Below are 24,132 nucleotides of genomic sequence, written 5' to 3'. Positions count from 1 at the left end.
TGACAACTTTGTTGACAACCTTGTTTTTCTCACTTCTTATTGGTCAAAAACAATGGAGAGAGAAAAAGGAAGAGAGAGGATAACAACATCATGTGAGTATGAGAGAGAAAGTTGTCCAAAAGTTGTCAAAAAGTGGTTGTCAAAATATCATTTCTCATTGAATCTAAAATGTGGTGTTTTGCTTATAATAGTGACCGGAGGGTGTATACTATATATAAAGAAAACAACCCATTTCAGCTCTTTTGGGCTGGCTTTTCTCTTTCAAAAAACGCCCTCAAATTTCAATACAAATAACACATGTAACAAATGATAAGAATAAAAAAAAATTATCAAACACGATATGAATATATATATATATATATATATATATATATATATATACATGTCTCCCAAAAAAAAATAGAATTTTCTAACAAAAGATAACTTAAATATGAATTTTTAACCGCAAGAAATAAAAAAATTCATATTTAATTCATGTTTTGTTAAAAAAATTCTATTTTTTTGAGAGATTTTTATAACACTATACATTTTTCTACAAAATTTTATTCAAAAATATGAATTCTACACATGAGTTCACTTTAAAGAAGAGACCAAAATTGAAGAAGAAAAACTTATGAGGGACTAGAAGTTGAAAAAAAAAATTAGAGAGATTAAAACGAAAATTTAACATATTTATAGAAACAAAAAACATATTTAACCCTAAATATTAAATCCACTTTATTTCTCCTTTATTTCTCTCTTTTTTCACTCTTTATCACTCATTTCTTCTTTCTTTACAACTTCTTTCCCAAACTATACAAAGTGTACATGCCCTCTGGCCTCTGCTCCACAGTTTTCAACTATATTTTGTTTATTTACATGCTATGTTGTTTTTAAATTTAAACAAAATATTAGATTATAATGAAAAAATTTGTAGAAAAAATATTCAATTAAAAGATACTAGTTAATTTCCAACCCAAAAAATAATCGGTGGTCATCAACCCTTACATCTTAATCTTAATCTTAATCTTAATAATATACAACCCTCCTACAATTTGGGGTCTCCTAATCCTAGGTGTCAAAATTCTAAGCATCCAATGCCAAATCATCACTTCTTAAAAGCTCATTTTATCATCAAATTTAGTAATAGGGACCACAAAACTATAACAATTTCAAATTTACACAATAAAAAAAACATCAAAATTCAATTTAGATCATAAAAATTTGAATGTATCAATTTCTCTCTAAGAAATGTCATTTTCGGGTGTATTAATAAGAAAAAAAACAAATTTTTAATTTGAAATGAAGCCTAATAATGTTAAGTCCAACACTATTTCAGCTTTTTTTTTAAAAAACATTAAATGCAAAAAAAAATAAAGGGAATGGGTTGTTTTCTTTATATATAGTATACACCCTCCGGTCACTATTATAAGCAAAAAACCACATTTTAGATTCATTCATTAAATGATGTATGTGGTTTATAATAAAGACCACATACATCATTTAATGAAGAGTAATGATATTTTGACATCCATTTGATGACAACTTTGTTGACAACCTTGTTTTTCTCACTTCTTATTGGTCAAAAACAATGGAGAGAGAAAAAGGAAGAGAGAGGATAACAACATCATGTGAGTATGAGAGAGAAAGTTGTCCAAAAGTTGTCAAAAAGTGGTTGTCAAAATATCATTTCTCATTGAATCTAAAATGTGGTTTTTTGCTTATAATAGTGACCGGAGGGTGTATACTGTATATAAAGAAAACAACCCATTTCAGCTCTTTTGGGCTGGCTTTTCTCTTTCAAAAAACGCCCTCAAATTTCAATACAAATAACACATGTAACAAATGATAAGAATAAAAAAAAATTATCAAACACGATATGAATATATATATATATATATATATATATATATATATATATATATATATATATACATGTCTCCCAAAAAAAATAGAATTTTCTAACAAAAGATAACTTAAATATGAATTTTTAACCGCAAGAAATAAAAAAATTCATATTTAATTCATGTTTTGTTAAAAAAATTCTATTTTTTTGAGAGATTTTTATAACACTATACATTTTTCTACAAAATTTTATTCAAAAATATGAATTCTACACATGAGTTCACTTTAAAGAAGAGACCAAAATTGAAGAAGAAAAACTTATGAGGGACTAGAAGTTGAAAAAAAAATTAGAGAGATTAAAACGAAAATTTAACATATTTATAGAAACAAAAAACATATTTAACCCTAAATATTAAATCCACTTTATTTCTCCTTTATTTCTCTCTTTTTTCACTCTTTATCACTCATTTCTTCTTTCTTTACAACTTCTTTCCCAAACTATACAAAGTGTACATGCCCTCTGGCCTCTGCTCCACAGTTTTCAACTATATTTTGTTTATTTACATGCTATGTTGTTTTTAAATTTAAACAAAATATTAGATTATAATGAAAAAATTTGTAGAAAAAATATTCAATTAAAAGATACTAGTTAATTTCCAACCCAAAAAATAATCGGTGGTCATCAACCCTTACATCTTAATCTTAATCTTAATAATATACAACCCTCCTACAATTTGGGGTCTCCTAATCCTAGGTGTCAAAATTCTAAGCATCCAATGTCAAATCATCACTTCTTAAAAGCTCATTTTATCATCAAATTTAGTAATAGGGACCACAAAACTATAACAATTTCAAATTTACACAATAAAAAAAACATCAAAATTCAATTTAGATCATAAAAATTTGAATGTATCAATTTCTCTCTAAAAAATGTCATTTTCGGGTGTATTAATAAGAAAAAAAACAAATTTTAAATTTGAAATGAAGCCCAATAATGTTAAGTCCAACACTATTTCAGCTTTTTTTTAAAAAACATTAAATGCAAAAAAACATAAAGGGAATGTTTCCCTGTTCTCACGCTCAAAAGCAAGATAAACCAACTCTCTGTACCATCTGTTTTTTGAAGCATCAGCAAGTAAAATGGCTTTTAACACAACTCAAATTCAAATTCAAATTCAAATTCAATTGAATTCAGTCTCTCTTTCTTCTCATTCTCACCCTTCGCTCTCCCTCTCTCTCATCAATCAAAAAATGAGATAAATCTTCCTTTCCTTTTTCACTCTCATTTGCCTCTCCTATCTGAATCACAGAACTACAACTCAACCCTTCTCCCTCTCTCCCAAATTCGCTCACTGTAATCAAACACTACCACCGTCGAATCTGAAATCGCCGCCATACGTCAAATCCCAACTTTACAATGGATTCACCGCTGAAGCTATTGTCGTCCAATCATTCAAGCACATCGAAAGGTAACTAAATTGCAATCCCTAAATTTATTTTATCACAATCACTGCAAATCGTTTTTTGGTTTTTGGAAACTTGATTTTGTGGTTGATTCAGCTGAAACGCACAACACGTTGAAGAAAATGAACAAAATGGTGTTGAGACCACCAACACAACTTGAGTCGTTTGAACGTAAATCTCTGAGCTTAATGGTGTTGATAATCCTTTGAAGGTAAGTCTCTTATTATCACTAGCTTTTGTTACTTTTTATAAATTAATATTTGTTTTATGATCATTCAAATCAACCAGGATGGGTTATTTGTTTAGGGAGTGTGTTATGTCTTTAGTCTGATGAAGAAATCAACCTTAGAGTGAATATAAGGTTGATTTTGTCTGATGAAGAAAACGCTTTGTTGTTTTGACTGTTTTATTGTTTTCAATCCTTAGAAAGATATATATCAATGATATATCATCAATTAGAACCAACTGATTTAGACAAAAACCCTATATTCTTTAAATCATATGGACTGAAAATAAGCTTACATAATTAATTCAATTAGTACTTATTTTTAATTTTTTTCACTCTATTTTAACTTTGAAGTTTAAAGTCATATGGGCTGAAACACTTGGATGATCTTTAGAGTGAAAATTCAATCAACATGATATTCAATATAGTTGTTCATTAGTTGCAGTTGCTCATTAGTTGCACATGCTCATTAGTTTACACATTGATACATATATTTATTTATTTACAACTTGACCATTCATTTTTTAAATCTTTTTTTCAGGTTTTTTAGACCTTTGTCTCATTCTCTAACTGATTGAAGCATGTTAAGTAAAAGGTACAGCTGAAGAAGGTCTTCTAACATATGAGTTCATTTTTTTTTTCAGTTGCTGCAGATTTTGTTTGGCTAACGATATATTCAACTTGAGTTACTTGACCATTCAATGTGTAATAATACACTTATAGGTGATAATGGTTCTACATATAGTTCCCTACATTTTTCACATATTGTTCTACATAATGGTTACTTGACCATTCAAGAATTACTTGACCTTTTGTTGACCATTTTCCACATTTTCAGTTTTGAAGCATATCAAATTTCCACATTTTTCTTTTTTTGAAATGTATTTGGGTCAAGAATAATTGTGCACTTGAGAGTATTTGATATTTATGAAATTAACATTATAGCATGTTGCCTAATAAAAATTGAAAGAATTCTGAATTGTAGCAAGTTTTTTTTCCCTTTCTCTTGATCAGCAACATTACAGAAAAATTGAGAATTTTTTTAACTCTTTGAAGTTATAGATAGTTATTAAGGATTTTAACTATGGTCTTTTGCAAAGATTTAATAGGCAAGTTTCTTATTTTTATACCATGGTCCTTTTAAACTATCATGTAGCATTTGAGCTTTAATAATTGGTTATATTGGTCTTGATTATATAACGTCATCAAGGTTTTGAACTATAAGCTTTTGCCAACGTAAGCTTTGAACTATAAGCTTTTGAGCTCTCAGTTTTTACTTGAGTTGCTAATTTCAAATCTTTTGTATTAGAAGAAGCTAGCTTTTGTGCCTATATAGCATGATTTAGAATGGTATGCTCCCTATCTAAATGGAACTAAACATGCTTCTGTTTTGAATGTGCATGCATATGGGATCAATCTAACTCCCTGTCATAAGGAGAGACTCATCCTCTTTCATCTTCATTTTTCATCCCTTTTATGGAGGTAACTTTTTGAAATGGTCTTCTTAATTAGTCTTTTATTTATAGTATTCAAATTTTTACAACTAATAGTAAGTGGTATAGTTATCTTTTCATTCCATGATGTCAAGTATTGTGTACATTAAAGGATGGAATTGTTGACAACATACATGATCATGGCTTAATGATGGAATTGTTGCTTATTGACAATTTTTAAGAATGCTCATTTCAGATTCCTTTTTTAGATTAAAACTATCTAATGGTTATTTTAATAGAATTTTACAAACATTAGTTGACATGTTAATTGTATCTTAAGTGCAAAAACCTTATATTAATCATTTCAAATAGCTCATGTTAGATTTCTCTTTCTAATGCCATGAGCCTAAACTTTTGTAAAATTCTATCATGACATTTGTTATAATGTGTTGTGTTATTGGCTCTCAATGGAAATCCCATGTGATTTTTTATATTCCCGCATGGCTTATGCATCAAATTACTAACCTGTTTACCATTAAGGGATTCGTTAGACAAAGAAAGGTTATTACATGTATGCAACAGGGAGATTGACCCTATGAGCAGAATGTTGTTATTTTGAAGGATTGGGATAACTTCATTATTTAAGTTAGACTTCCCTCAAAACTGCAAGTCTGCCATACCTTAATCTGGCACATTCATTATTCTAATATGGGACATTATTGTAACTTAATCAGTTTCTATAAATTTATATATAGGATTTTATGCTGAGTTTTTAGGGACTGCATGTGACACTAATCTAAAGGGAGTCAAACTGGATGAGGTTTTTTCTTCTACAAATAGACTCTCATACTGAAAATGAAGTTGAAGACGTCAACTTATCCCTCAAGTTGTTGAAAAGCAATATGAAGTTTGAACACGTATAACAATTCTCATATGAGTATTTAGGTTCTATTGATGGGGAGTTTAGGTAAACTAACGGTCTTTTGTTAAACTCTTGATATATTTTGGATCAAAGGGTGTATTATTTTAACACTCTGCCTTAACTGTTTGTTTAATCATTTTGATTTGCTAATTTATGTGGTTTGTAATATGATCATAATTGCATTATCACCTAATATTAGTTGATTGTCGTAGTTGGTTTCACTTCAGTTGCTGTTTTTGTAGCAATAGTATTAGTAGGTTCAACTTGCAATATCAAATGCTTTTATTGTCTTTATGAAATTGACATTATGAGGCAGTTTATGCTTTTATTTGGTTACTTACTATATTAATTGTTTAGACACATATTTCTAATACTTTAAGACTATTATCAATGTTTGTTTTTTATAATCAGACATTTCATTGTCGTTAGTTTTTATAGGTATTTAATATAAATCCAAAATTTTATATTCTACAAACACGGGAGGCTATATGTATTTTGTTTAAGTCGAAGTTTTATATTCTTCTCACGAGGGGGCTATAGTTACTAGGCTTAAGTCCAAAAGTTTTACTATGACATACTCCCTTCGTCCCATAACATAAGCAAAAAAAAAAAAATCACACCTATTAAGAAAACTAAAACATAAGAATTTGGAGTATAGTATTTTGTGTTTTCTTTGGAAAAAGTTTTATAGGAAGATGAAAAACAATTTTCATTGGCTATTGGTTATAAAGAAAATGAAAGAGAGAAAATTGAATGTAATTTGCATTTAATTTTATGAGAATAAACAAAAAAAAAATATTGGAAAAGATGACTTTTTTAAAAAACAAGATTAAATAGGATAAAAGTTTGTCTTTTTTGCTTATATTTTGGGACAAAGAAAGTGAGTTTTTTTTTGTTTATATTATGGGACGGAGGGAGTATTGATAACTAATATATGTATTAATGCAAGTTTTTTTTTTCTTCTTAGTATCAAATAATAAATATATAGAAGAGATAATTTCCCCGTGCGTTGCACGGGTGCTCAACCTAGTAATAACTAATAGTAATAGAGAAATGATATTTTGACAATCACTTTTTGACAACTTTTGGACAACTTTCTCTCTCATACTCACATGATGTTGTTATCCTCTCTTTTCCTTTTTCTCTCTTCATTGTTTTTGACCAATAAGAAGGGAGAAAAACAAGGTTGTCAACAAAGTTGTCATCAAATGGATGTCAAAATATCATTACTCCATAACTATACTACTACCCCACTAAAAAAAAGAAGGTACGGGTCTTCTCCCAACAATTTTTGCTATTTCCAACAAAATAGCATGGCGTGAGTTCAAGGTTTATTATGTGTTGAGAATGAGCAAAAATGATTGTGAGAAGATCAATTTAAAAAATAAAATAAAAAAATCCAAAGTTGATGAAAGAGTTCAATCTCCCTCTCTGGTAAACTACCTTCTAATCTCTTCAATTTTAAAATCAATTTTAAAATCAAAAGCTTCAATTTTTAGCTTCAAGTTAGAATTGACTCTGGAGGTAAGACCAATTTTGCTCAAGAGCAACTGAACATGTTAAAATCAATTCTAAAACTCTAGAATCAATTTTGACTATTTCAAAAATTGAACCAAACGTGCACCCAAAGTGTTTGAATCAATGTTTTTCTATTTGTAGTGATCCTAATCTTATGGTTTTGTATGTGTTAGGTTGGATTTGAAATAATTGATAGTCTTTCTCAATCAGAAGGTATTCTGATGAATACAATACAGTCAAAGGCCTTGATTGGAATAGGTGCATCATCTCCTACCATTGATTTTTAATTTTATTTGCTATCCAACCTTCCAATGGTTAATTGCAACATTGATTTATATTTAATTATTTGATTATTTGATATGCACAGGTTCTATAGGAGAAGTACCAGTTTTGTTGGCGAAACCTCAAACATACATGAATTTTAGTGGGGAATCGGTTAGTTTTCCGTCATATATAATAGCTAGATTTTTCATGATTAACACACACACACTGAAACTGGTCATGGATGAACTATCTGATTCAGTGCTTATAGTTATTTGTGCTTATTGTGATTCGTCAATTTGAATGTTAACTTTCTGTTATTGAATTGTCTCGTTTTTAATATTGTTAAGGTTGGGCCACTTGCTGCATATTATCGAGTGCCCTTGCACCATATTCTAGTGGTAAGTATTTAATATCTTGATTCTGTTTAGATACAGTTTGGAAATTTGTTGATGTTTTTCCTTCACTTTAAGTTTGTGGAAATTTATGTAGGTTTATGATGAAACTAGCCTTCCAAACGGTGTTTTAAAGCTTCAACCTAAAGGTGGACATGGGCATCACAACGGGTAATGCTTGTTGTATTTCTCATAAAATGGTCATTAAGATTTTTTATGTTTATCTTAACTAAGTATGATTTCAAAAGTATGAATTGGTAGTCTGGCAAATTCAATTTTTTTACTTTATGAATAGTGAGGCAGTAACAGAATCTCTATAAACTTATCGACGCAAGAAAGAAATGAATTATGACATGCATAGATAAGGTTGGGATTTTATGAATTAGATGCATTAAAGGTATCATATACATTTGATGCAAATCCCATTTGAACTCCTTTTTCTCTTCTCTGAATTTTAATTTGATGGACTCTTATTGTGTTCTAAACATGACTCCATCATTTTTAAACCAGGGCAATTATTTGAATGTTGTCATGGGTAACATGTAGTAGAATCCTAGCTCAACTTTTTTTATTACTTTTTTTTTTTTTTAATTCTTTATAGTGATAAAGATTTGTATATGAATTATGTCATAATTTGTATGATGTTATGGACAATTATGCAAAGAGTACTCTTAAAGAAATACTTCCATCCCAATATTGCAAACCTTGTTTCCTTGACCTATTTAGGAGCTGGCATTACATTTCTCTATATATGTACTCTTGTGCTGGAAAATTATGAAGTCTATAACTGGTGTTGCTGTTGTTACAGATTGAAAAATGTGATAGGCCATTTGGATGGTTCCCGTGATTTTCCTCGACTTGCAATCAGTCAGTTCTTTGTCTACTGTCACTTCGTAAGTTTATATGTAATCTTCAGTTGTTAAGCAGAGTATGCTTCAAAACTGTGTTTGTAGGAATTGGAAATCCTCCTGGAACTATGGATTTAAGAGCATTTCTTCTACAGAAATTCAGTTCGGTGGAAAGAAAGCAGGTAACACCTTCTAGTCTTTTACCATGCGTAAATGGATTTAGTTCTTCTGTCATTGCATAGAATATAACTTTTCAGCTTATGCTAGTTGTGAAATGTTTCATAGTCGCGGTCTACATTTGTGATGATTATCCATTGATAAGAGAAATTTAGGTTTATTTTAATTGTGGAACTTAATTGCACTTAATAGATGGATCAGATTTTTTTGTTTTACTAAAATTCATAATTGGGGAATATAGCAAAGAAAATGAGAAGTTAGACAATGCAAATATTTAGACAGTTGGTGTGACCTCAAAAGCAATTGGAGGATTAATAAACCTGAAAACCTATGGCACTAAAATGATAGAATTTTACATATTGTGTATCTTTTTTTGTATTTGAAATTTGATGCAAACACTTAATTTTTTTTTTTATGTTGCCTCTTTTATGGCAGATTGATGAGTCATTGGAGCAGGGAGTTCAAGCTGTTAGGACCTTAGTGCTCAATGGGTTTAACCATCATGTCAATAGATTCAATTTAGGGCAAAAATACAAGTACAATAAAGTTTAATGTTTCTCAAATGTACCACTAGTTTTTGGTTAATAGATGAAATCCATGGTCACCACATTGTGTATGTGCTAGCATTTTCAGTTAAAAAAACCTGGCCTAATATGTTGATTCGTGCAATGTTCACTCTCCCTCACATGGCTCTAGCAGATAATTGCTTCATGATAAGGAAATGTAGCAGTTAGGACTAATCTACGAAATTAGTACCATATGCTGGAAGGCAACTTTTTCTCTTTTTCATCTCAACCCTTCTTCTCTATGAGAAATTCTACTCCAAAACCACTTTTGTACACTTATTTTAATTTCCTTGACTTGCATTCTGCAAATTCACCACATCCTTACTTAAAAGAAAGACCTGCAATGTAGAAGTGTAGTAATTAAATGTATAAATACAGAGGATGCGGAGTAAAACAAGAAGGGAGGCCTAAACAAAACAGAACAGTAAAGAGCTCAACAATTTTGATGCTTGTTGGTTACGGCATTGTGTGTGGTGTAAGTGAAACAATTGACACTGAATGAGGACAGTTTACACTAACTGTCAATTTGGTTACTGGAAAATATTTGGGATACCAGGCAAACTAAAACTCCATATGAATTGTAATATAATCTTTATTGTTCTGGAATTGCCCGAATTTTACATTTTACAACGTGAGCTTCACAGTGCAATGTTTTACGAGTTTGATTGTGTAATTTGAAATTATTTATTTATAGCATAGCATTTGGTGTCTCTGATGTTGATTAGTTGCCATTGGTTTGGTATGGTGCTTGGTCTAAAAGCATATAATTGTGGTGTGAAGTAGAAGTGTACTGGGGTATACTCTTCTATGATATTAGCTTCAGCAAATGTGTTGAAGCCTTGTTTGATGGTGTGCACAAGATTTTATTTGCATATTATGCTGAAGATTGAGATGCCTAGCTTGACAAGTTTGTTGACCCATTTTCTTTAAATACTCTTAACTTTGTTGTTAATTATTGGGTTAAATAAGTAAATGGTCCCTCTAAATATACCAATATTTGATTTTAGTCCCTCTAAAATTTTCCTTAGGCTTTTTGTCCCTCCAAAAATTTTCTTTAATGAAATTAGTCCCTGTTTTTTAGTCAACTCGTGTTTAACCTTCATATTTTTCAATGAAATTTTCCAGAAATTGGTAGAAAATTATGACAATATTTTTCAAAAAAAAAAAATTAGAATTTTTTAACATAATATGAATTTTTTAGCACCAAAAACAGTAAAATTCATATTTAATTCATGATTTGTTAAAAAATTATAATTTTTTTTTTGGAGAGATTGTCATAATATTCTATCATTTTCTGAAAAATTTCATTGAAAAATATGAAGTTTAGACATGAGTTGAATAAAAAGTATGAATTAATTTCATAGATGGAAAATTTTAGAAGGGCCAAAAGCGTAGAGAATATTTTAGAGGGACTAAAATCAAATGTTGGTATATTTAGAGTGACCTTTTATTTATTTAACCCTTAAGTATTTGAATTCTGCTCTTTACCCAACATAAAATGCTCGCTCCCAACTTAAAAGACAAAATTACCCCTATGTGAGTTAACTCACGCGGATGCTATACCCCCGCGTGAGTTAACTCACGCAGGTGTTATACCTCACGTGACTCACGTTAATTCAAAATAAGGTTTAACTTTATGTGTTCACATGATGGTTTTGTTAGGTATTTGTGTTACGATAAACCACACATGACGCATCACATGATGAAAGGAAGCAAGATGTTATAGTAATTCTTCTTCCAACTTTAGAAACTAATATAATCAATTAATAACTCACGTTGCTTTCTTTTTGTTATTTCTGTAGTGCTGGAGTCAATTCAAAGTCATATGGTGCTGCTTTTTGTCAATTCAAAGTCATGTGGATCATTGGATCCCACTTTTGTCAAAAATAATTAATATGGGTTCCACTTTGGTAGTCATGTGGATAATTGGATTACACTTTTGTCATAAATAATTAATGAGTCCCACTTTGGTTGAAATAATGTTAGCCGGTGATAAAAAAAAAGTGAGAAATCTGGGTTTTTTAGTGTGAATTTTCAGCTAAATCACACAGAATTAACACAAGCGTAAGTTAACTTACGCAGGGGCATTTTAATCTTTTCAGTTGGGAATGAGGTAAGGAACAGAGATCTAAGTATTTTATGGGAAAGTTAAAAAAAGAAATTTTCTCTATGAATAAGAGCAAATATAATATTTTTTATGTAACCATAGATAAATAATAGATTCGAATATAACCGCATGAATTTTTGTAGTAACCGTACAAAAAATGAAAATCAGAAGAAATTTGGAGGGAAAACAATTAAATGAAAATTCCCCAGCACACTTCTTCTTCACAAATATAATAATAACGGTTTCATTTCATTTGTCTCTTCCAATTCGAATTGGAATCATTCATCACCATGATTGATTCAAATTCAAACCACGACAAGAGACCCTTCTCACACAATCCTCCTTCTTCAGCCTCCGTCGTTTTAAACCATTTACATCTCCCTCTCTTCTCAACTTCCCAAAACGGCATCGTTTCACTCTGCACCACCATGCATCTTCACGCCGATCAACCTTACTCGATCGGCCGGAAGCATCACGACTGCCATTTCGTCTTCAATGACCGTCGTGTTAGTAAACGTCACTGTCAGATCTTCTTTGACGGTTCGCTTCGTAAACTCTACATTCTCAGTGGCGTTTTATCAAACACTGGGTCTGCAATTGATTCCAAATCTCGAATTGTTCATGAGTTCAGGAAAAGAGTGATGATGTTTTCTTGCGGTAGTGAGGGTTTTCCGATTCTAGAAGCTTCTAATGGTGTTTTTGTTAACGGTGTGGAAATTAGAAAGGGAATGGCGGTGGAATTAATGGAAGGAGATAGGGTTTCGCTTGCTTGTGGAAATTGGAATGGTTCGTGTGAGATTGGGAATCGGATCGGGTTTGTTGTGGAGAGAATTATTATTGAAAATTCTGATGGTCGAATTGATGGGTTAACGTTTTCAGGGCATTCACAAAGTGATAAACGGAGAAAGAGGGTTTTTGCAGTGAAGGCCAATGATTCAAAATTTGATGGAGTTTTTGGGAGGGCCAAGTTTCTTGTAGATAGATGTAGAGATATATTGCTTAGTCATGATCCTTTGTCTTGTATTTTGCGTTCTGATTCGGATTTACAATGTGGATATAAGTTTGAAATTGGTACCGAGTTAGCGCAGAGGGCGAGGGAAGATACTGCCATTGATGTTGTGCAGTCTAGTTCGGGTTTACTTTGTGAAGGTAAAGGGATACATTTGGGAGTTGATTATGTTAATGCTTTTGGTGATAAGAATTTGAATCTGACAGTGTCAGATTCTATAGAAAAGGATAATGTTTCTTCTGATAGCGATAATGAGCAGGGCACAAACCAACATGATTTTTATCCACCTCCGGGGAAGAATTTTTATTTGAATCGCCTTGAATATATGAACCATGACTCGTCATCAGGTCTTGATAAATCTATATCACTCACTGAACTTATTCATCCTATTGAAAGCGTCACAAGGATGTTTATTGCAACGTTTACAAGTGACATACCATGGTGGGGTTGCCTAAAATTTGCCATTGTATTATTTTCCTTTGCTGATATTCTTATCGTTTTTCAAACCATTTTGGTTGTTGATTTGTGTTTCTTTTTCTTGCCTCCTTGTGTTTACATGTTTGATATTTTGCTTGCAACATGCTATGTGCTTTTTCATTACACTTATATTGGTGGATATCTCAATATCATGTGTGAACTTCCACACTTGAAGTTGTTTATGTTTACAATCCTAACTAAGTTATCTTGCTAGGTTCTTGACATATTGCAAGATTCCGTATCATCTGCCGGTTACAATCGCATGTCAGAATACCGAGAAATGTTGGAGTTCAAAGCCTGATGAAAGAGTATCTGTGCCTTACCAGAATTATCCTAACCTAGTTGTAGTGTAAGGATTTTTCCCTTTTTGATTAGTGGTGGGAACATACAGCTTAATTTTTTTTTCCTCTCTGGTGATTTACTTTCTTGTTGGATACTAGGCATCCTCCATTTCCTGAAACTATAGCATTTGGCAAAGACCGCAAGAGACATGGGATAGCTTGCCATCACCCGAAGTTGATTGTTCTACAAAGAGAAGATAGTATTCGAGTTATCATTACATCTGCTAATTTGGTGGAAAAACAGGTATTTTATTAGCCTAATTTCTAGTTGTTAATATTAATACATATAATGTTTATCTTGCAATTTGGAGAGATAAATGTTCTAGTAGGGAGAGTAGATCAGATGGAGGATAGTCAAATCACTAGATGCAGGCCTACAAAAACTATAAGAGAAACTATTATGAAAGATCTAGCGATTAATGAGTTGGATCGAGATATAATTTATGTTAGAACATTATGGCGTAGTTTGATCCATGTAGCCGATCCCACTTATTGGGATAATGCTTGGTTGTTGTTGTTGAGCAAAGTGTTATTTTCCTGGGATGTAATCGATTAATTTATTAACTTAGACATAAAATGTCTGGTGGTTCATTGCACTCATTGGTGAAATGTTTCTAGTTTAGGAATATTGTCCCTTTGAGGTCTTCCTGTATCCAAATTCTATCAGAAGTAACGTACTTATTCCCTTTTCTAGCATGATCAAATATAAGGTTGATTGGGCTTTGTTTGTGGGTTAGAAATTAGACTAATGCTTTTCTATGGTGAAGAATAAAGATACATAGCTATTTAAATACGTTTTATCATGTGAATAGTAAGTTTATTACTATGCTATGTTTATGTCATTAATATAACAATATTTTGATCAGTTTTTATTGCTATGTAGTGGAATAGTGTGACTAACACTATATGGTGGCAAGATTTCCCTCGTGCTATTTTGGTTGATTATGCTTCACTTTTCCAAAAAATAGATGATGATGAAATTCATAGAAACTCAAAATGTGATTTTGCTGCTCAGTTGGCTGGGTTTATGGCATCACTTGTTATTGATGTACCCAGCCAGGCCCACTGGATTACTCAGCTCACAAAATATGACTTTGGAAGTGCAACAGGACATCTTGTTGCTTCAGTACCTGGAATTCACCTTAATAGAACTTCTGTTCTGTTGGAATCCTATCAGTCCTCTTCTGTAAGTACTTCCGTATGTCATGCAAGATATTGCCATAAACTTTTTATTGATTTTTAATATTTGAAAGTTGCACCCGCCCAACTTATAGATGGGTTTGAATATTATTAGCTTCACGGCTCTGTCTTAAAAATCTACTCATTTATTTTTTTTATTTTCTTTTTAGTATAGGATTTTAGCATAAATTGTTTTTTTATTTAAACGTATCACGATTGAATACAAAATATTGACATTATAATTTTTTTATAATGCAAAATTCTGAAAAAATAAAGAAAGTTAAATCAAATTGAAGAATTTTTTTTCGTATGGTCTAATCTATTTTTTCATTTAATTATTTAATAGCCTACTCGTATTCTAAAAATTCAATTCAATTTTTTATTTTTTTACTTAGTTTTTCCCAATAACAGAGTCTATAATAAAAGCCACTTTCCGCGCCGCTTTCTGCTCTGGATTTTTTTACTACATTGTATACTCTTATATAGACACTAATTGCAGTACATTTCGTCATCTCGTTTGTAGTTTCTTGGCTCAGTTGTAGCATCTGTGGTTGGTTTGAGCCATCTTTTCCGTGCTGTGGCAGACTCAAACAGTGCAGGTTTAAGAGCACTGGCTTCTGTCCTTGGAAAGTATTGTAAGAATGCTAATGGGAGGTTTCAGATTGTTTTAAGAAGAAATCACAATGTGCCTGCTGATGAAAATGCTGTTAGCGTTCTTGTTCCCAAATCTGATCAAACTTCTGAGGGAGGTATAGTCTACATTGCTTCAGAATTTTTGTGTCATGTATGTTGAATCAGTCATTCCTCATTTATGATATGATTTTCAAATTTAATTTTATTTCTTGATCTTTTGTTTTTTTTGACTTAACAGTTATATTGTTCATGCTGTCAGTAAAAGAAATAATAAATAATGTCTTTTTGTTTCTTTCTTTAGATTGTGTTCAACTTGGTTTTCTGCCTAGAAATGTAGCGAAATGGGTTTCTCCTCTTTGGGATGCTGGATTTTTTTCATTTTCTGGATATGTTTGTCCAAAAGATGCCCTTGCAGCTGCCTTAGGAGAAAACAGCCTGAAAGTACAACTGATACTGAATGTGTCAGAGGTGTGTTGAATGTGTCTTCTATAGGATGACTTGTTTATTGTCTGTGTATATGTGACCTGATATTTATAAAAGTGATGTCTTGTGAACTTTTAGGGACATCATTTTCGAGATATGTCAAAGATGATGCAATCCGAACAAATTGCTGCTTTTTGCTCTCTCATTGCTTCAATTCAAAGACATTATGGACTCTGGAGATTACAAGAGGTAAGTAGCACTAAAATGGGAATACTTTTTGTTTTGATTGAAGTGGTTGCACTTATTTTAATGTTGGAGCCAAGGTTATATTTGATTTCCCTTTGTTGTTTGGTTGGATTTAATGAGTTATAATTTATTTATTTTTTTGCATGAACACTTTCCAATCTTCTTGCATATGGATTGAGTTTATGCTGAAATAACTTTTGAAATATCCAATTATCTACTATTACTATTACTGTTTGTAATAGGTTCTGAATCAATATAGATGGCCTGAGTCATTGGATTCTGAAATTGTATACGGTAAGTCCATTTTTTTAATATTATTGAGTACAATGCCAACCCTATCTCACTAGAAGTTCAAATCAACTAGCTAACCTTTTCCCCCATTCTTTTGGACTATTTTGTTTGGTCTTTTCTGTCTATCAGGTGCTTCTTCCATTGGTTCTGTAAATTCAAAATTTCTTGCTGCATTTTCTGCTGCTGCTGGGAAGAAATCACTGCAACATTTTGATTCAGAGGAGTCTGATCCTGAAGTAATTTGAAGGCCTTTGCTTTTCCATTGGATTTGCTTGAAATTTTTTACATATCTGCTGCTAGATACATGATTTATTAAACTTTTGCGTTCACCGATTCATAAATGTAATGTTGTTTTGACAGTGGGGCTGCTGGAATGCTAGGGAAGAATTGAAGAACCCTTCTGTTAAGATTATTTTCCCCACTATTGAAAGAGTGAAGAATGCTTATAATGGGATTTTGCCTTCAAGACGTATTCTTTGTTTCTCAGAGGTAATATTATTTTCTTATCAGCTTTGAATGGGTAAAGACTGTGTTTTAGAGTATGCAATTATTCTTCAAGTTACATTCCTTTGGTACCTTTGATATTTATAAGGGAACTGGTTATGTCAGTGAATGATGGTCAGTAATTTTCGCAGGACCCTTTGATTACAATATTAATACAAAAATAACTTGCTGTGGTAATATTTCAGTTAAGCAGAACAATTGGACATATTTAACTATTAATTAAGGTGTACCAGTACCCTCATGAAAAGAAAGTTACTAGAGAAATAGCTGCATTTAAGACGCCTGGAATTATCAAAGATAGGTTTAGTCCTCTCGTGAGTTAACTTAGGTGGCAGGATCATGTGGGGGGGAGCGAGAGAGAAACATTGTCATAGGACATATTATTGTAGGGTCCTCTTCAGGAGAGGACCTGCAAGAGTTTGGTTCATGACTATCTTTGACTCCACGCATATAAATGCTGTTCATCTCATGGCTGTTCATGTTTGATTGGTTTTGGAAATCGTTTTGGAACTGTTTTCTTCAGAATTTATCTTAAAGAGGTGAACTTTTGATTTTATAGATGCTTTCTTGTAAATAACTGATTCTCTCCATTTGAACAGAGAACATGGCAAAGGTTGAAGACTTTAGATGTACTTCATGATGCCATCCCTCATCCCCGTGAAAGAGTAGGGCATCCAATGCATACCAAGGTAACTCTTATGTTTTGATGATTAAATGTTTACAGAAAATATACTCAAAAGTTTTTTTTTTTGGTGCATGTTTTCTTGATCTCGACATATTCTTAAACACATTTAGGTTATATCTGTCATACAGCAGTCAATATGATCATATTAATTCGTCAGCTTAGAAGCAAATGCAACAATAATGTGTCAACATGAAATAAATAAAAGATCTGGACATTGGGCTTGTGTGTGTGTACAATATTTATTGTTAGATATAAAACTTTTCATGTGCTATCACCTAACAGCTGAAACTTTAGTCTCCCCCTATATATGCACATAAATAAATAGATAAATTCAGTACAAGATACGGGCCAGTGCTTTGGCCATGTTTCATGCCCAAGTAATCCTCATGAGTTGGCATTTTTCACCAGATGACTGACCTTTGATAGTTGAATTGTTTCCTTTGTTTGCTAGTGTTTTTTGTTTGTTTTTTTCTTTTGCTGCTTGTGCTATGATAATAGTTTTCAATTTGCCAAAGCTACCCCACCGTTTTCTGTCCTGCGCTATTGGAAGTTCTGTCTCTTTATCTGAATAAATTACTGTCAAGTTTCTAACAAAAGTAATAGAATCCAAATCCATCACTAATGTCTAATATCACTAACAACACTAATATCGATTGTTTAAAAAAAAATGATGTGAACTTGTTAAAATCACTCCTATGATTTTCTCATTAATTATTCAGATTATTGAGATGCTTCACTTTTCAGTCTAATATGAACTCCTCACTTTGGAAGAGTTAAATCGTGGTTTGGGTGATTAGCTTCTCAATTATTAAACTGATCTCTGTTTTCCTCTCCTTGTACTACAAACATATTAAGTGTTTTTACATGAAAAAAATGCAGGTAGTGCGTAGATGCTTCTGGTCTAGGGGGGAGGTGCCTTCGATTGGTTGGGTATACTGTGGGTCTCATAATTTTAGTGCTGCTGCCTGGGGTCGACAAATTTCAAATCCATTTGGTACAAAAGCAGATGGACCTCACAAAGGAGACCCATCTATGAATTCTGGGCTTCATATTTGCAATTATGAACTTGGGATTATATTTACTTTTCCTCCATCAGAAAATAATGAATGTCCTAAAGCTAAAAGCACAAAATTAGATGATATTGTTCTGCCATATGTTGTTCCTGCTCCTAAATATGGATCTCTAGATAAGCCAGCTACAAAGCTTGCAATGAGAGAGGTAATGACTGAACTTGCAGAGCGAGAAGGGGAGAAACAAGCTGAAGAAGAAATGATGGAAGAGATTCTCGAGGAAGAGGAAGAAATAGAAGAAATCAATTGTGTTGGAGAGGAGAAGGAAGAAGAGAAGGCATATGCTGAGACACTCTGGAGTCAAGTTGATTCTTCCCAGAACAGTTGAATTTTGTAAGAAGCAAAAATTAGGAGCAGGAAGCAGTAATTATGGAGCAGTCAACACGAATACTTTGGTGTTGGGGGAGTCGAGTCTCGGTATCTGGTCGCAAGATGCAAGGGTGGCTTTGAATCTTTCAGAAACAGTTGCAAATGTCAAGCAAAATCTGAGATATTAAGATTGAAGAGCAAAGCTGTTGACCTCCTGTCAGGAGAAACTGATTAAGACTTTTTTTTGTTGAATCGGCAAATATTATTTAAGGCATAGCCTGCTCAAGACGCGCAATTGGCTTACGAGAAACTGATTAAGACTCATCCAACAACGACTTGTGTGAAACAAATTGTTTTATATTTAGAGCAGGAAGTGGTATTTTCAACCTCATGTAATTCAGTCCATTTTAGGCATGACGGATTATTGATACACTTTCTTGCCTCATGTCCCAATCACAGTTGCTCTGAGCACCTGGTTGCTTCAAAATGCGATAGACGGAATGGAAGGACCATCAGTAGCATTTCTTATAGTTTTGATTAAGGATTCTATTGGAGGATTTGAAAGTGATGGTTACATTCAACAGCTCGACAATAAAAACTGTGCAGTAGCCTCAAAAGAAAACGAGGTAGGACCTATGGTAATTAGATGAATTGTGTATAGCATTGCAATTATTATTTTTCTGCTAGATCTTGATGATCAGCGTTCGAAACCAGCGACAGAACAAGAGGTGGTTGCTGCCAATAGACCCTATGTTTGGCTTAAAAAGTCCAATAGACCAACGGTGTCATATCTTATATGGTCCAAGTGGGGTTGACAATACTCTGAACTTGGCAAAATCTTATGCAGCATGGTATATTATATTGGCTTCCTAAGGCTTTACCTTGTATATTGTATCATTGATCAATATTGTATCATTAATCAATGTTCAATTCAATAACATTTGTTGTAAGTAATAAACTCCAAAAAGGCTCATTGGATTGTGTGGGAAGTAAACATTTTAGTCAGTTAGTAGTATGGTTAGTGATTGTAAATCAGTTGTGTCAGTTTGCAGTTAATAAGCTCTGTGGACTCTACAAATAGAACAAAATTGTAATATTTTATAGATCATCAACAATAAACATTTGACAGTTTCTCTTATTTCCTTAAGCTCTTCGGCTAGCATTTTCACCTGATATCCTCTTCCTCTGATTTCAAATAGATTGTAAGATTAGTTTGTGTGTATACTTATGAGGGTAGTATAGTAAAAATAGATTATTTGTTCTTTATTTATACACATTTTTTAATGTGTGAAATGGTCGAATAGATCAATTATTGTATGGTGAAGAGATTAACATAGCCAAGAGAAACTATTGTTCTATTGCTCGAGAAAGGAACCTTCTATTTGTGTGTGAGTGAGTTTCAATGGTTGTGTTATTTCGTCGATAAAAAAAAGCTCTATTTGTAAGTATATTTTTAAACTAACGCAGGTGTTCGACTCATGACACGGTCGCCACGCGTGAGTTTTTGGCGCTGAATAGAATTTGGCAATCCGAAAACCACACTGAGGTACCCAATTCCATACTTTCAATGTCAGTTTTTTTGCCGCTGTTTTTCATTTTTCCCTGTTTGAATCTTTCGTCGCAGAAGGTGAGTACAGTCTTCTTTAGTGTCTTAATAAAACTGTCACATTTAGGTTTTGTTGCATGTCATAGCTTTTGTATGTTTGCTCTTATTGCTAAGATTTTCGGGTTTATGGATCTTCTATATCAAAAGCATAAATGAGCATAAATTAGATATGTTTCTTTAAAATGTTGGAAAATAGATGTTTCTGTTAGTACAAAGGCACAATGTCCCCCAAGTGGCCATCGCAAAGTAACAGATAATAAACCCAGTCTGTTTACCTTCTATTTGCACAAACTCGACAACATGGTAATCCTCCATTGGATGATTAACTCTCGCTTTCACTAAGGTGAAACCTCATTTTGTTGACCCTTCTTGACTTTTCCCTTTACCAGTGCTGTATGATGAACGCGTGGGTACATGCTTAGAGAAAGAAGGCTTCAAACAGTAAAATTTATCCATGATAAGAACAGTAATTGACTTGAGCAACCTGACCATATTTTTGGTTGCTTTTAATACCCATTCTAGGGTATGTTATCATCTTACGAGATAGCTCATAACATGAGGTTGCCCAATCACATTTATACATCCAACAATCTAGGAACCTTAGCAACATGGGACTACAATAGGTCCAACGACTTAAAACAGGAATGCATCTTTGCCAATTCCTGTTCGTTTCTCCCCATTTAGCAGAAATCAGCAAGTCAAGCAGTCGTCTCTGACTGATATAGCCACAATTTAAAGGGACTAAGAACAAAATACAAATTTTTATTCAACCTAAAATAATTTATTATCATGACATTTATTTATTTCATCTAACTTTTACAATGTCAATGCAAACAACTTTATATGGGTTATAAATGATGTATATTTGAACTGAGCGTTGAAAATAAAATGTTTTTTTCCATAAAAAACGAAATACAATTGATGCTTGATGGAATGAGTTTTCTTTTATTGGTTTGTTGCTATTCATGTATAAATATGTTTTTTTTTTTATTTTTTATTTTGAGAAATGTAGGATTGTTGATACATGATGCAAGAAGATTGGAAGCCAAAGATGGGTATGGTTTTCGATAACATTGAAGATGCTTGGAAGTTCTGGGTTGATTATGGTGGAAGACTTGGATTTGGTGCGAGGAAACAATATACACACAAGAAAAAAGATGGCTCAATTATTTCTTGTAGGTTTGTTTGTTGCAAAGAAGGCTTGCGATAGCCAGACAAGCGAGGTTACAAAACAATCAATCCAAGACCGGAGACTAGAACAAATTGTCGAGCAAGGATAGGAATTAAGTATATGGATGGAAAAATTACAGTCTATGATTTTGTGGAAGAACATAACCACACTGTACATCTACGAGAAACGACTCATATGTTGTCATCTGAAGAAAAAGTTTTAGACGTTCAAGCCATCAAATTGATCTAGCAGATGATGACGGTTTGCAACAAAGGACGCCATTTGATTTGATGAGTGAAGAGGTGGTAGGTAGCAGTGACGTTGGATATACTCCCCCTGATCAAAAGAATAATATCCGGAAAAGAAGGAAGACGAGCTTGGTAAATGGGGAAGTTGGTTGTCTATTGCAATACTTTCAGAGAAAGTTGGTTGAAGATCCAACTTCCTACCGTGCTTATCAATTAGATGCTGACGATCGAATCACCAATGTGTTTTGGGCAGATGCAAGGCTGCTAATTGATTATGAGTATTTTGGTGATGTGGTTTCTCTTGATTCAACATATTGCACAAATTGTTCACACAGACCACTAGCAGTGTTTTCAAGATTTATCCATCATCGAGGAGCAGTGATCTTCAGGGCAGCATTATTATATGATGAAACAACAGAATCCTATAAGTGGGGGTATAAAGCTCATACACCGATCGTAATATGCCAGAATAAGGGTACTTGAGTCTTGAATTTTCCTTAAATTTTTCTGGTTTTGTGTTAAATCCAGAGTTTGATCTTTGTATATATTGGACAGGTATAGTTACCTAACCAGGAACTTAATTTTGTTAGCACATATACTGCTGTGAAAGCTAGATACAGATATCAATGTGATGGGAAATTAGTGTTTTGAGATCTGAAACCTCCAGTCTGACCCGTCAAACTCGAGGAACAATGAAGATGAGATATGTTTCATTTATTTGATCTACGTGTCTTCTCTTGCTCTCTCATTATAAATAATGAGTCGCACATGACATTTTGCTAGCGTATCTTTAGGAATTTGGGTGAACTTTATTGTGTTTTTTAGTGGGAAGTGTGATTTTAGAAAAAATAGAGCTGTTTCTGGAGTGTTTTTGAGAGAAAGGGAGTCAATTTCAACTACCAACGAATGAGCATGACCATGCAAAGACTACGAACTACGGTAGGCATTGCCAGCACCATTTGATGTCGTAATTAAGCGCAGTTGAATGTGCACTTTTCATATTAGCAGTTGTCATTGTTTAGCACAGGCATAAGCACAACTGCGCCACCTTAATTCACGGTCGTGCACTCCCTGCACACCTATGTTGGTTTCGATGTGCCATTTCGGGCTTCGGATTTGCATCTCTCATTATAAAAATCACCTTCTGTATTCATCAAAGGTGGAGTTCGTGAAAAATTTTGATGTATGTTCTGCATGTTCTTGCCATGTTTCTTTGTTAGAGATTTTGTTCATTGATTACCTTTCACTATTCGATTGCCAATATAGCATAAGGATCTATGAGTCTAGTATTTGTTATTGAGTCTTTTTGAGAATAATTAACAGGACCTAGTTCTGTATTTTTTATGCGCACTCACTCTTGGTGAGACAGCTCAGGATGACTCCAATTTGATTTGCTTTCTACTTTGATCGGTCGTTTTCAATTTGTTTCTATTTTTTAGTTATAATATGTTTGTTTAGCTAACTCGCTGTAATTAGGGTCTTTGACTTCTAGTAGATGCCCACAAAGTATCTCACGCTTAAATCTTTTGGACTCGCTATGAAATTAATCCTCAAATGAGACAACAAGACATAGTTACAATATGTTTTCCTCGTTATTGTGTCTCAATGGAAGATATAACGCGCAAATATATTTTTTAAGGTCATCGATTTATATGTAGAGAAAGGGAGAGTCATATAAAGACATGTCTTTTTATATTTTTTGCAAAGCTGAATATTTATGTTTGGTATGACTTTTACTTGCTTATTCATTGTTCATTTTCTCCATGGTTTGGTTTAATGACTTTTCAGGTTAGGCTATTTGCAAGTTCTAAGCGTGACTCTTTTTTATTTTATGCCTACATTTTTTGTTTAACTTCTTGCCAAATTCCTCTTGAATGAAGCAACAAGACAAAAGGTATTTTTTATTAGATTCTATTCATGAAATTCTGACGGCCGTAATAATGGTCAATTTTTCCTAGTTACTAACAAAGTTTGAGATAACAGATTGCTTGCCTGTAATTTTATGGTTGACTTTCTAAATTACAGCTTGAATGTTGAATATATATATTTATAGATATATTACCTTTTGAAAGTGAATTACCGATGGAGTTGTTCAAGATAGACGGTTATTAATTTTATCTTAAAAAGGGCAAAAAAATCCTTAATTTGCAATTATCTTTTTTTAGAATCACTTATTCTCTTTGAATGAGTTAAGCAAAT

At 32.7% G+C, this 24,132-nt stretch overlaps 2 protein-coding genes and 1 pseudogene across 7 annotated transcripts; all 3 read left to right on the top strand.

Moving 5' to 3' along the window:
• The first annotated feature begins 2,912 nt into the window (after positions 1-2,912).
• On the top strand, positions 2,913-9,857 carry LOC146934011 (chloroplastic group IIB intron splicing facilitator CRS2-B, chloroplastic-like). 5 transcript variants are annotated; one of them, XM_085705838.1, is made up of 11 exons: positions 2,913-3,293; positions 3,385-3,499; positions 4,159-4,996; positions 5,724-5,914; positions 7,561-7,645; positions 7,755-7,822; positions 7,999-8,049; positions 8,141-8,214; positions 8,852-8,910; positions 8,997-9,073; positions 9,504-9,857. In XM_085705838.1, exons 5-11 carry the CDS (start codon positions 7,609-7,611, stop codon positions 9,618-9,620), a joined length of 483 nt encoding a protein of 160 aa, XP_085561964.1. In that variant the 5' UTR covers positions 2,913-3,293; positions 3,385-3,499; positions 4,159-4,996; positions 5,724-5,914; positions 7,561-7,608; the 3' UTR covers positions 9,621-9,857. The 5 variants fall into 5 exon arrangements, with proteins under 5 accessions (XP_085561964.1, XP_085561963.1, XP_085561962.1 ...); XM_085705837.1 differs by having other exon boundaries at positions 4,056-4,996; XM_085705836.1 differs by having other exon boundaries at positions 4,056-4,996; positions 5,703-5,914.
• Positions 9,858-11,996: 2,139 nt separating this feature from the next.
• Positions 11,997-20,046, top strand: LOC146934010 (forkhead-associated domain-containing protein / FHA domain-containing protein). The gene is made up of 12 exons (XM_085705833.1): positions 11,997-13,191; positions 13,442-13,576; positions 13,668-13,812; positions 14,452-14,754; positions 15,271-15,496; positions 15,682-15,848; positions 15,942-16,052; positions 16,292-16,343; positions 16,470-16,576; positions 16,701-16,829; positions 17,444-17,533; positions 18,409-20,046. The coding sequence occupies exons 1-12, from the start codon at positions 12,032-12,034 to the stop codon at positions 18,925-18,927; spliced, it is 3,144 nt and encodes a 1,047-aa protein (XP_085561959.1). The 5' UTR covers positions 11,997-12,031; the 3' UTR covers positions 18,928-20,046.
• A 324-nt stretch (positions 20,047-20,370) lies between these two features.
• LOC146934009 (protein FAR1-RELATED SEQUENCE 5-like) lies at positions 20,371-22,543 on the top strand (annotated as a pseudogene). The gene is made up of 2 exons (XR_015007626.1): positions 20,371-20,454; positions 21,527-22,543. The product of XR_015007626.1 is annotated as a protein FAR1-RELATED SEQUENCE 5-like (transcript).
• Positions 22,544-24,132: the final 1,589 nt, after the last annotated feature.

The sequence above is a fragment of the Medicago sativa genome, chromosome 4 (assembly GCF_051527215.1).
Source record: "Medicago sativa cultivar Bolivia chromosome 4, Bolivia_mono, whole genome shotgun sequence".
Taxonomy (NCBI): domain Eukaryota; kingdom Viridiplantae; phylum Streptophyta; class Magnoliopsida; order Fabales; family Fabaceae; genus Medicago; species Medicago sativa.
The sequence above is the reverse complement of the archived record's forward strand: the minus strand, read 5'-3'. Positions and strand labels throughout refer to the sequence as shown.

Excerpts from the sequence above, each read along its gene's own strand:
- LOC146934010 (XM_085705833.1), top strand. The coding sequence starts at position 12,032 with ATGATTGATTCAAATTCAAACCACGACAAGAGACCCTTCTCACACAAT. Across the intron at positions 16,577-16,700 it reads CAGAGGAGTCTGATCCTGAA|TGGGGCTGCTGGAATGCTAG; the intron begins GTAATTTGAAGG and ends TTGTTTTGACAG. Across the intron at positions 17,534-18,408 it reads GGCATCCAATGCATACCAAG|GTAGTGCGTAGATGCTTCTG; the intron begins GTAACTCTTATG and ends AAAAAAATGCAG.
- LOC146934011 (XM_085705834.1), top strand. The coding sequence starts at position 7,217 with ATGAGCAAAAATGATTGTGAGAAGATCAATTTAAAAAATAAAATAAAA. Across the intron at positions 8,215-8,851 it reads GGACATGGGCATCACAACGG|ATTGAAAAATGTGATAGGCC; the intron begins GTAATGCTTGTT and ends CTGTTGTTACAG. Across the intron at positions 8,911-8,996 it reads TTTTCCTCGACTTGCAATCA|GAATTGGAAATCCTCCTGGA; the intron begins GTCAGTTCTTTG and ends CTGTGTTTGTAG.